The 12986-nt window shown below is 37.1% G+C and overlaps 2 protein-coding genes and 1 long non-coding RNA gene across 3 annotated transcripts in view; all 3 read left to right on the forward strand.

Moving 5' to 3' along the window:
- Positions 1–2414, forward strand: part of LOC127159729 (uncharacterized) — a 17876-nt gene extending 15462 nt beyond the window's left edge. The window contains exons 2-3 of the long non-coding RNA XR_007826534.1: positions 20–136; positions 1302–2414. This is a non-coding gene — a long non-coding RNA (uncharacterized LOC127159729). The remainder of the gene's footprint in view (positions 1–19; positions 137–1301) is intronic.
- Positions 2415–2604: 190 nt separating this feature from the next.
- LOC127159728 (H-2 class I histocompatibility antigen, alpha chain-like) lies at positions 2605–9689 on the forward strand. The gene is made up of 7 exons (XM_051102490.1): positions 2605–2876; positions 5211–5255; positions 7035–7304; positions 7386–7667; positions 7915–8031; positions 8122–8154; positions 8250–9689. Exons 1-7 carry the CDS (start codon positions 2819–2821, stop codon positions 8282–8284), a joined length of 840 nt encoding a protein of 279 aa, XP_050958447.1. The 5' UTR covers positions 2605–2818; the 3' UTR covers positions 8285–9689.
- A 2907-nt stretch (positions 9690–12596) lies between these two features.
- Positions 12597–12986, forward strand: part of LOC127159732 (major histocompatibility complex class I-related gene protein-like) — a 59468-nt gene continuing 59078 nt past the window's right edge. The window contains exons 1-2 of the mRNA XM_051102492.1: positions 12597–12603; positions 12675–12932. Of these exons, the coding sequence (XP_050958449.1) occupies positions 12597–12603; positions 12675–12932 (265 nt within the window). The remainder of the gene's footprint in view (positions 12604–12674; positions 12933–12986) is intronic.

Below are 12986 nucleotides of genomic sequence, written 5' to 3' on the forward strand. Positions count from 1 at the left end.
AAAAATATTCCTATTATAGAAAATTATTCTTCCAGATATCACATAGGTGCTGCAGTCCTGATGTTTGTATGTGCGATATGTGTGGTTTGGGCTGTAGCAATGTGGATGAAAAGGCAAGAAAGACAGATACCAAGAGGTATGCCCCTTGAAATTCTATGTGTTCCCTCAAGATAAAATTTTATCTTTTGAATTTACAAAACTGAAATGTTTGTATTACATGCACAGTAAACTACTTCCTATGAGCACATCGTATGTTCTTGCGTGTTTGCTTTTAGTTATAACTTCTGTTTTAACAGGCATGATTTCACTGTATTTTTATACTCATGCATTCATTCAGCTTGAGTACTATGAACAGAACAATTATTGCAAATTTGATACAGTCTTACGTGGGAGCTGTCTATTATTAGTGTTGGCTTTCTAGTTTGTCTACATGGTTTAGGTAGTAATAGGTTTGTTTTGTTTGTGTGTTTCTTGGGGATTGAATCCAAGTCAAGACCTTGCTGTCACGTCATGCTCAATCAACTAAGCTACAGGAACCACATCTAAAGCACTTTTTCTCCTTATTAAACCTTTTAAACAGCATTTTCTACTGTTTAAATTGATATTAATGCAGCTTTTAAGACATATAAATGACTACAATGAATATTTAGTTTATCTGATTAAAAACTCACCCTTTACTCTGCAAGGCCATTTAAAAATGAAATAGCCTGTTGATGATGGGTTTTCCTGCCACTTGAACTGAGGTGCTCTGTCATGACACATTAAAGAGCCTCAAAATTGTTTGAATTTTCTTACAAAATTACAAAATTTGAAACCTGAGACTTTGTATTATACCAAAAACAACCTACTCTGTTTTGTTTGGCGGTACTTTGTCAGTGTCCTCTTTGCTCCACAATGTTTTTCACTGCATTTGACATAGCAACAGTAACGAAGGGTGGCAGGTCTTTGCAAAGGGTCAATTAAGGTCACAGTTACAACAAATTAGGGCAGTAGAGATCTTTTTGCTGACTCTAAAAAACCAGAAGATGCCAAGGGTCCCTGCTCACCTGCATGAACATAGACCTCCTGCTGTTTCACGAATGTAAGACAGTGCTACAGGGAGACAGGAAGGACAGCTGATCTTCCTTGCAGTATCAAACTATTAAACTTGCAAATGCTCTGGTCAGTGTGGGGTAAAATCTTGCAGAAAGAACTGGCAAATTTGATGCATTCCATTCTGAGTTATACTGACTCCTGACACTGGAACAGCCCCAGGTTTACTAATTACTAATATAACAATATTTTTCTATTCTTTCTTGCAGGTTCTCACTTTGAGAACACAGACATCCTGGATTCGGATGGTAATTAAATCACTGACTACCTACTGTAAATGGTGAAAATCACTTACGTCCCCATGAGAAACAATTACCATCTGAATAGGGCTTTTGTTGTTGCCTTTCACATACATTAAAGGAGAAACACCATTTCCTGTATTTTGTGGCTCATTTTTGTTTGATGAGGTCACAGTAGGATATCAGAAATATTTAGATATTTAGAAACAAAGATGTTGCAAGAGGAAATATTACAATTGAAGTTGATGTAGAGGATCCAAATGACTAATACTATAAGTGAATATATGCATGTTTTTAATGACAAGATTAAAATATCTGAGATCTGTCAACAATACTGATAGTATGTCAATTTAGCTAAATTATTAAAGAAATAGGTTATACAAAGCAAATTCAAATTTTAAATGAATGTGTTGACATATCACTTTCCCAACAGGTCATGCAGTTTATCATTTGATGTGTCTTTTTGAACAGAGAGATGATAAACCATGATAAATGACCACTAAAATTTTTTTTATTTTGCATTCTGCATTTTTACATATCAAGGTTCTTTAAATTACACAGCTCAACAAATAAAACCCTTTTTAGAACTGTCCATGGGGTGTCATGAGACATTATACTACTATTTTATTACTACTTTATATATTTATTTTTATGTTTTGTACCATTTTAACGTGTGTAATAAGCATTGTGTACGTGCCATTGTGCACTAACGCGTCCTTCAAATAAATAAAAAAACTGCCCCACTGAATTTAGACCAGGTTTTGTTTGGGCAATGGCGCAATTGTTTTCAGTTGCCTCACAATAGCAATGGCAATGCGCCTGAACACACCTCGTTTTCAGACCAGTACCTCCATGGGCAAACAGATGTGCTCAAGTGGCATTTGCTATTTAAACAACGATACAGATTTGAAAATTGTCATGGCAACTGTTTGCAAATTCTCTGCTGTCTTAGGATCTTAAGACATGTGATGTCTTCCCTCCACAATGTCCAGCTCAGAATCACTTCTTTCAGAATCATGTTTTGTTCATTTCATATTTTGTGATTCGATGTGTTAATTTGCAATATGTTAAATAAAGGAAATTAAGGACTCATTATTTGCCTTTTTAAATATTCCCGTCCTTACAATCAAATTGTGTGTTGTGATTTGAATCCATATAATTCACACAATCACCTAATTGCTCACAGTACTCTGTGCCCCGACTTCAAAAAATTACAACATCAGGCAGGGTGTTGGTGCTCCTCCTGTCCATAGGTTGTAACCCTTCCCACGAGTACGTAGCCTACAGTAAATGCCGTTTTGACTATGGGATAGTCTGCTGCGTAATTCGCCTCATTTTAGTCGGCTGAAGAGGGCATCGATGGCGCTCGGGGCTCTTTTAAACCTAAAATGACGAACGGAACACCGTTCATTCTCCTGGATTAAGCGGACACGCGTGTTTGAAATAAAACTGCATCAGCCGATACAGGTGTTTTCGTCAACAACAAAATGAACACACCATGTGCTCTTATGTGTCTCGTTTTGCTTCCAGTTCCTATTTTAGCAGGTATGATTTCACAGTATACTTGATAAGAAGCATGTTTTAATTGATGTTGCATGTTCATGTTAGAGCAGTGAGCAATTATTTTAAACATACACACGCCTAAGGTGGATAGAGCCAGGTAAACTACGAGTGCTTCTCATTTTTCGTTTCCTATCTGTGCGTCTTAGCTCTACTCCACCCCTTAGGATGTAGGTTATGGAGAGAACGAGGAGAGGAATCTAAGAAAAAACTTATCTCTATAGACCATTTCGCTAGAGGTAAACATACTGGTCCCGATACACTTACTGTTTCTTTTTTTTTTTTTTTTTTTTTTTTTTTTAAACTTTACACAAACATCACAAAAATACAACCAACATAATCCATTTGACTGGATTAAAATGTTACATTAGCACCTTTAACATAATAATAAAAAATAAAAAAATGTCGAAATATGTGAGATTTTTGTTTATTTAAACAGCAAAGGTAAAACATAAATTAAAATTACTGTAACAGATCTGAAGGGGCAGGACAATGTATAGCCTAGCCTCGATACGATACTGGCCTTGCCTGAAATTTAGGCAAGAGTAGACGGCTGCAGTGAGGGGAGGAGTGAAATAAGTGCATTACGATTATGTGTGCTTTGCTGAGGTTTTCAGTCAAGGATTAAATTTGGGAAAACTTGAATAAATTATGACAATTTTTATTTTTGGGTGAACTATTCCTTTAACAGTATGAAAAATGAGTACTTATTATTATACTTGCCCGATACGATACTTTTATTTTTGGTACTATGAAAAATGAGTACTTATTATATACTTGTAAATTTACTTTTTATATAATTATTATAATTATAGTTGTTAATTATATATATATTAGGATGCCGATTCCGAGTTTTGGGATTCTCATTTGCTCTGACATGCACTGTGAGCTGTAAGGTCTTATATAGACAGGTGTGTGGCTTTCCTAACCAAAGTCCAATCAGTATAATCAAACACAGCTGGACTCAAATGAATGTGTAGAACCATCTCAAGGATGATCAGAAGAAATGGACAGCACCTGAGTTAAATATATGAGTGTCACAGCAAAGGGTCTGAATACTTAGGACCATGTGATATTTCAGTTTTTCTTTTTTAATAAATCTGCAAAAATGTCAACAATTCTGTTTTTTCTGTCAATATGAGGTGCTGTGTGTACATTAATGAGGAAAAAAATGAACTTAAATGATTTTAGCAAATGGCTGCAATATAACAAAGAGTGAAAAATTTAAGGGGGTCTGAATACTTTCCGTACCCACTGTATATTTATATATATAACTTACATAATTTATGTGAGATACTCAAATTTGGATTACTGTGTGTGCATTTGAGCACTGAGAACTGATCGCACACTGTCTGGGAACAGAAGAAGTGGAGCCTGCGCGATTCTGCCTATTCCGCCTTCACTAACTTAATCGACAAAGAACTGCGACTACCGGGGAAAACGGGACATCTGGTGACTCTATCCCTATAGCCCTTCAGGTGCTGAGGCCATTGTTTCAGATCGCAAGTTCACATTTTGGTAGCCTATCTCTCCATTGTGGCTGCCATACTGAGACTAGACATGCCCCTTATCCAGTTTCAACCTAATGACAGAGACGCATATGTCCTGTAGTCCTCAAATAACATTCTCGTCCCGTCTAGTCTTGTTAATGAAGAGGTGGCATAAATTTCGTAATAGGTCTCATCTTCATCACAAAAAAAGTATGTTAACGAATGTTTTTCGGCGGCGTCTTCGTTAACAGAGAAGCGAGGACAGAGAAGCGAGTAGAAATGAGGAAGCATCAATTTGAGTATTGAGAAGCACCCTAGATAGAATCCTTAAAGTAGCACTTTTCAAAGTATTTGCCATGCAGACAGCGTTTAAAGTACAGATTATTTATAGTTTTTTTTTTTTAAAAAAACCCATCTCCATACAGGACATTTGTAGTTTAGTTCCAGCAGTATAGAAAGACTGATACAAATAAATAGATAACAATTTTCACAGATGTCTTTAATTTTCTTTTAAAGTGTGTCATCATTCCAATATTATATTAAAATAAAGCCCCTTTAGTATCCACTGACAATAACCTCACACTGATGAATGACTAATTAACAGATGTTTTATCTGTTTCAGGTTTTCACACTTTGACAGGGCTTGCAACTTACATTACAGGAGAAAGAACGTTTAGTGCTTTAATTATGTTGGATGACATCACTGTAGGATATTTTAATTCAGAAACAAAGGTTTATGTTTCAAGAGGAAATAAAACAAATGAAGATGATGTCATTGATCCAAATGACCTCAGGTCTGTAAGTGAGCGTGTGCTTGTTCATTTTATAGAAAGATCACATCGCCTGAGACCTGTCAACGACACAGAAAGCGAAAGTAAGTTCAGATGGCTAAAGTGATTTTCTCAGATATTGCATGAATAGTTTTAATCACTGCATGTGTAACATGGGGAGAGAGACGGGTGAGACAGAGACATGGTGAAAACAGGCAGGGTCAAAAACAACAGCAAACAGGTGTAGCAAAGGCAAGACGTGGGAATAGTCTGTGCAGCAGGCTTCCAGAAGCTCCAATTGACAAAGAATCCAGGGGAGTGGTGGGGCGGGGGCAAGTCAAGGCGAGGGTTGGAGGACCAGGTCCATGTGGGGGACCTTGAGACTGAGGCAAAGTTGGCAGTGTTGGAGCCCACCAGGGTGGAGCAGGAGGCACAGGAGCCCTCCAGAGCGGCGCAGGAGGCGTTGGAACCCTTCAGGGTGGAGCAGGCACCCGCGTCATGGACTGGGACCTGGGGAGATCAGGGACAGAAGAGACAGATAGAGCGACAAGGAGAGAGGCAGAAAGTTCAATGGCCGCCTTCGTGGCCGTGACAGGACAGGCAGAGAGTTCGATGATGGCCTTTGTGGCCATGACAGGGCGAGCAGAGAGTCCAAACCAGGTTGGAACAGGACAGGGTGAGAGTTCATAAACAGCCTGAGTACACTGCCTAGGTAAGGGGGTGATTGGGCGCTACCATCGTGCAGGGAGCTAGGACAGACGTCCCCGTTTTACGAGGTTCCGCAGCCTCAGACGCCACCTCTGGTGACTTGTCACCAAGCAGTGACTTGACTTGGCTCGTGAAGTCCAGCAGTGACTTGACTTGGTTCATGGAGACCAGCAGTGACTTGACTTGGCTCATAAAGAACAGCTGCAACTCGACTTGACTCGGGAAACACAGCAATGCATAGTCCGTGAATTGAGCAAGTGATAAACGTGGACCCTCGCTTCTCAGCGTAGAGGTTGGTTCACGCCATCACAAAAAATCTCAATTAAAAGGCAGTCCGGGAGATCTGAATGATTGGCAATGGCTAGAAATTCACAGATATGCTGTTCGAGTGAACCTGGGCCTTGTTTGAGTCTGAATAGTATTTTGTTTGTGTCCATACCTGTTGAATGTCCGGGATTAAAGCTGCTGGATTCTTGTGTGAGCGAGTATTCTGTAACGTGGGGAGAGAGACGAGAGGCAAACGGATCCATTCGCAAGCTTTATTTAGGTTGAGACAGAGACATGGTGAAAACAGGCAGGGTCGAAACAATAGCAAACAGGTGTAGCAAAGGCAAGACGTGGGAATAGTCCATGCAGCAAACGTAATCCAGGGGGAAAAGCGAAGGGGTAATCCGTGAAACAAGCGAGTAGTCCGGGCTAGAAAACTAAACACTGGGAACTGGGGAACTAGGGAACACAGGAGAAACGAGAAACAACAAAGCAAAACCACAATACTCTGTACGGGGGAAGTCCGGGGCTTATATAGCATGCCTGATTGGCCACAGGTGTTGGCGCAATCAGCGCGATGGGTGATGTAGTCCGGGGTGTAGTGCAACAGTCTGTGTCATGTGAACTGTTCATGAAATGTACAGTGACCTCTGGTGGCAGGCAGACCGGAGAGGATTCATGACAGCATGACTGTGTTTGATGTTTATGAATGAAAGATATGTAAATACGAAGATTATGTAAAATAAAAAAAATAAAAAAGGGTTTAGTTTTTGGTTTTGGATCCCAAATGGGATCTAGCTGAAAGAGAAACAAAAAAAGTTTATTGCAAGACATTTCAAGGGTTCCTGAGGCCAAATGTCTTGACTTTATTTCCTAACTTTTACTTTATTGTCTTTATTTCCTAACAGGTCATGAAGTTCATCAGGTGATGGGTCTTTGTGAACAGAATGACAATAAACCTGGACAAATGATCAGCAAAACGGCTTATAGAGGCTCTACGATTGATGAGCGATATTTTTTCGATAGCAAATTTACATATCAGGTATTTTCAAATTACACAGAACCAGAAATAAATCTTGAAATGTCCAAGCTGCGTCTTAGGAACTTTTATTACCCAGCCTGCATAAAAACACTGGAGAAATATCTTAAAAAGAGGGAAACTCAGCTAAACAGAAAAGGTATAATACAATAAATAACAACAATTTATATGTAATATATCCTTGTTACTAATTTTTCTCTGCTCTTCTTTCCTTCTGCAGTGAAACCACAAGTCAAACTCATTCAGAAAGCAAACCCAGATTCTGGAGGGTTACGTGTGAGTTGTTTGGCAACAGGATTTTACCCTCGTCACATCAACCTGACCCTGTTCAGAGACGATCAGCCTGTAGCTGATCATGAGATCACTGGAGGAGATCTGCTGCCCAATGATGATGGGACGTACCAGATGAGGAAGAGTCTGGAGATCAATAGAGCAGAGAAACACAATTACACCTGCTCTGTCACACACCTAAGTCTGGACAACAAACTGGACGTCACTTTGGGTAATAAGGGTAACAGAAAACATATAACAATTAAAACAAAAACAATTGAAGTTAATCTCTCAGTCTGTGGTTGATGTTTCAGAGTTTGATCATGGGGAACAATTTAAATCCATGATTAATTCAGACATTAATTCTGGCAGTTTTGGCTCTGATGTTGGTGTTTGGAGCTGCAGCTGTGGTAATGAGGTGTGAAAACATTAAAAATGTCACAGAATTGTGTTTCTAATTGTTTGTAAACTTTTTTCAGAATCCAATCCAGTTGAACCGTTTAAATCAGCGATTCTGTCAGTGCTGATAGTTTTGGCTCTGGTGTTGGTGTTTGGAACTATAGCCATCATATACAAATGCAGGAATAAACGAGCCGGTAGGACAAAAACTGAAATCTATGATAATCAGTCTAGTTTTGTTTATAAAATACTTGATTTTTATGGATAACATCTGTTTGATTTTGTAGATTCATCCAGAAGTGGTTATTCTGTTGCTTCTAGTAAGTACATTGTTTAAACTTTCTTTTGCTAAGAATATCAATAAAATGTGTTTTTTTTTTTGCATATTCAGATCATTGATTAAACTTTTTTTCAGCATCTAAAGAACAAGTCGAAACAACATCAGTATAGCATGGCTTGATGCTACATGGATCAACATCTTCAAACAATGAAAAAATGAGTTCCGACAGTTGGTTGACTTTGATGAAAGATGCCATGAGTAAAGTGTGAGGATTTAAATGCCAAACAGTTCAAAATAGTTTTTTTGTATGCTGTTTTAACAACTGTCTTTAAAACACATTGTGGTCTGCACAAATCATCTTCATTTAACACAATCTGCCCATGTTCAAAGCTCTTTTATACTTAAAATATATCATATATAAATGTACTGTCTTAAATATTAAATGGTTAGTACAGAGACCATAAGAGTGTTATTTCACTTGTTCACAGGGTGTAGCCATCATTTCAGAAGTAAGGTGGTTAGAATTGACAAATGTACTTTTTAAATCTAATTGACAAACAAACATACAAACAAATAAATATAAAAAACAAACATTCAAAAACATTTTGCCTATATTTTCCTAATGACGATTTTATGATTGGTTTATATATTACAAACACGTTTTCCATTTTCATAACAGAATAGGCAGAATATTTATTTTCTAGTTTCTGTACTGTAATAAATGATAGGTCATTCAAACTTTATTTTTTTTTTTTACCTGGTGATGACACATAAACCATTTATTGTCAAAATCGTGTATTATCTTCACTTTCCATTGGTCAAAACTTTTTTGCTTTTTATTTAGCTTAGCTACAGTGATAGCCTTTGTCCATATTTGGGATTTCCTGGCATGCATAAGTTATTACATCTTTGAGTCCGTTTTGGATTTTCTGTTGCATTTCAAAATACTTTACCACATTTACCCATGTAAAGCAGCTCTTTCTAAATTCATGGAATTCATTGAATTCATTAACAATAGTTACATTTTCTGTAACACACATGAGGAAGACTTGTCTCATTTGTTTTATAATTGTGAATTGTCTTTTAGATTTTGGTCTGATGTTAGTTTCTTTTTATTTGTTTAAATAAATGTTAATTACATGCTCTCTTTAAAAGATGTTATTATAAAGATGTTATGTTGTTAATTTGTACATTTTTCATGGTCAATATTAAATTCATAAACAAAAATAAGCAAAATGCATACCAAAATGTTATTTTTATTATTTTTTTTTAGAAATTTAATCTTTGAACAAGTCTCTAATGCAAATTAATAACAAAAGAATGACATACTGCTAGGTTTCATATAAGTTTTTTTTTTCTATTAGTTTTATATTAATATTTTTATTGTATTGTTCACCTGTTGTAATCATTGATTCTGAAGGAAGTGTATTTCACATAATTTAAACTCATAAACTTAATTGTTCAGTGATTTACTAAAGAACTGTGAATGATTTAACTCTTATAGATGTTCTGCTGTTGAATAGCAAATTATCAGTTGTATATAATAAAGAACATGAACAAAATGAAGAGCTGAAGGTTTTTTTTTTTTTTAATTATATCAACATTAACATTTCAATTTTGGCTACTTTAGGGCATTAAAAATTAAAAATTAATGTTTCACTACAGTACTGTTTCAGCTGTGCCTGATATGTGTACAATTTGAACAAAAGCAGTTCTTGTCATTATAAACAGTGGAAAATATTATGTATTGGTATCATTGATCATTATTTCTTTAGTTACAATAAAATTCTTCTGAAAGTTGAAAGTAAAAGAAAAAAACCTGTTTGTGTGTAACTTGCATGAGTTGTTGATTGATAGCTAAATAGAACAACAGTGTGCTTCCAGCAGCTAAATTATCATCATAAACCTGAAAAGCACAATCAAACCGAAATTTATTGAAAACTTGCTTCCAGGTCTCATAGATCCTCTGCTAAATATTATTAATTCATCACTGTCATTAGGATATGTCCCCAAAACCTTCAAACTGGCTGCTATTAAGCCTCTAATTAAAAAACCACAACTTGACCCCAACGAATTAACTAATTACAGACCTATCTCGAATCTCCCATTTCTGTCGAAGATATTAGAAAAGGTTGTATCCTCACAGTTATCTTGCTTTCTTCAGAAATATGATATCTGTGAGGAATTTCAGTCAGGTTTTAGACAGTACCATAGTACTGAGACTGCTCTTATTAGAGTTACAAATGATCTACTCTTGTCATCCGATCGTGGTTGTATCTCTCTGTTAGTGCTACTGGATCTTAGTGCTGCGTTTGATACTGTTGACCACAACATTCTCTTGAATAGACTTGAGAATTATGTTGGCATTAGTGGTAGTGCATTGGCATGGTTCAAATCGTATCTATCTGACCGCCATCAATTCGTGGCAGTAAATGAAGAGGTATCATATCGATCACAAGTGCAGTATGGAGTACCGCAAGGCTCAGTACTAGGGCCATTACTCTTTACGCTTTACATGTTACCCTTGGGTGATATCATCAGGAAATATGGTGTTAGCTTTCACTGCTATGCTGATGATACCCAGCTCTATATTTCTTCGCGGCCTGGCGAAACGTACCAATTTGAAAAACTAATGGATTGTGTAGTTGAGTTGGATGACAAGTAATTTCTTACTGCTAAATTCTGAAAAAACAGAGGTGTTAATTATTGGGCCTAAAACCTCAGCGTGTAATAACCTACAACACTGTCTAATACTTGATGGCTGTTCTGTCAATTCTTCGTCATCAGTTAGGAACCTAGGTGTGCTATTGATGGTAATCTTTCCTTTGAAAACCACATCTCTAGTATTTGCAAAACTGCATTTTTCCATCTCAAAAATATATCTAAACTACGACCTATGCTATCAATGTCAAATGCTGAAACATTAATTCATGCATTTATGACCTCACGGTTAGATTATTGTAATGCTTTATTGGGTGGTTGTTCTGCTTGCTTAATAAACAAACTCCAGCTGGTCCAAAATGCAGCAGCTAGAGTTCTTACTAGAACCAAAAAGTATGATCATATTAGCCCGGTTTTGTCTACACTGCACTGGCTCCCTATTAAACATCGTATAGATTTTAAAATCTTGCTAATTACTTACAAAGCCCTGAATGGTTTCAGTACCTGAGCGAGCTCCTATCACATTATAGTCCCTCACGTCCGCTGCGTTCTCAAAACTCTGGCAATTTGATAATATCTAGAATATCAAAATCAACCGCGGGCGGGAGATCATTTTCTTATCTAGCGCCCAAACTCTGGAACAATCTACCCTACAATGTTCGGGACGCAGACACAGTTTAAATCTAGATTAAAGACCCATCTCTTTAACCTTGCTTACACATAACAAATCCACATTCTTATAATTCAAATCCGTTAAAGGATTGTTAGGCTGCACTAATTAGGTCAACCGGAACCGGGAACACTTCCCATAACCACCCGATGTACTCAGTGCATCGTCAGAAGAATGGCATCTACGCTAATACTAGTCTGTTTCTCTCTTATTCTGAGGTCACATTAACCACCAGATCCAGTCCGTATCCAGATCAGATGGTCACTGCAGTCCCCCGGATCCAGTCCGAACCCAGCCCAGATGGTGGATCAGCACCTAGAGACGACCTCTACAGCCCTGAATGTCAGCGGAGTCCACATCAACTAGATGAGCCCCAGAGACGGATCCACAGTGAAGACCACATCACCTAGACGGCTGTCGGCACAAGACCACGGGAACTTTTGGCCAGAGGAGAACTGGCCCCCCGACTGAGCCTGGTTTCTCCCAAGGTTTTTTTCTCCATTTGTCACCGATGGAGTTTTGGTTCCTTGCCACTGTCGCCTCTGGCTTGCTTAGTTGGGGACACTTTCTTTTAACACAATATTGCATTTTATTTTATTGTTTTTGATTAATTACCTTTACCTATAAAGTGAGTGTTTAATGTTGCCTTTGGCATTGTTGATGTACTGTTTCCTATTTAATACTGTACAGCCGCCTTGTCACAATTCTGTATTGTTAAAGGCGGTATATAAATAAAGGTGACTTGACTTGACTTGAAAACAAAAAATGAATGGTGTACATTTTCTTTTAAGTGTTGCCTCTTTAATGCTTGTGCTATTTGTTTTTGTTTTTCCCTTCAAAATTTATCAACCAAAAATTGACTGATTAAAAATACATGCCTTGAAACATCAGTAAGCTTCTACATGGTTCTTTTTCATATTGTTGACTAATTGCATATTTAGCTTGAACATTTCCTGGTTAGAAACATAGAAACAGCTGGTTATAAAGAGTTTGCATGTTCATAAAATCTTGAGATAATGGTAAACATTTAAACTGACCTGACTTGAGAATTTTCAGCATGAGACAACTCACTGGAGAATGTTTTTATGAGCCATTATATATTCTTGGGAGATCAGATAAGCATGCTCATCTCTTTAATTATTGAATAAAAAATGCAACGTAAAACTCCACTGCAATTTTTAAGTTTGTTTCTGTTGTTACAATTACAGTTTCATGTTATTATATCACAGGCTCTCATTCTTTGTGGTTGTTTGCTACATACATTAAAAGACAGATGCCATTTCCTGAATTTAGCTGTGTAGCGATGCTGGATGATCTCAGAATTTTGTATTATAATGGTGAGACGAAAACTCTCCATCCAAGAGAAAACAATACAGCTGAAGATGATGTGTTTGATTCAAATGTTCTCCTCACAATAAGTGACTACATACAATCATCTTTTATTAGCAAATGGGCAGTCGCGAAAAAAAATGTAAACAAAACTGACAGTAAGCATTATACAGGACTGTAGAATTTAATAAAAATATTCTATTTCATTATTA

Source organism: Labeo rohita, unplaced genomic scaffold (assembly GCF_022985175.1).
Source record: "Labeo rohita strain BAU-BD-2019 unplaced genomic scaffold, IGBB_LRoh.1.0 scaffold_246, whole genome shotgun sequence".
NCBI lineage: Eukaryota > Metazoa > Chordata > Actinopteri > Cypriniformes > Cyprinidae > Labeo > Labeo rohita.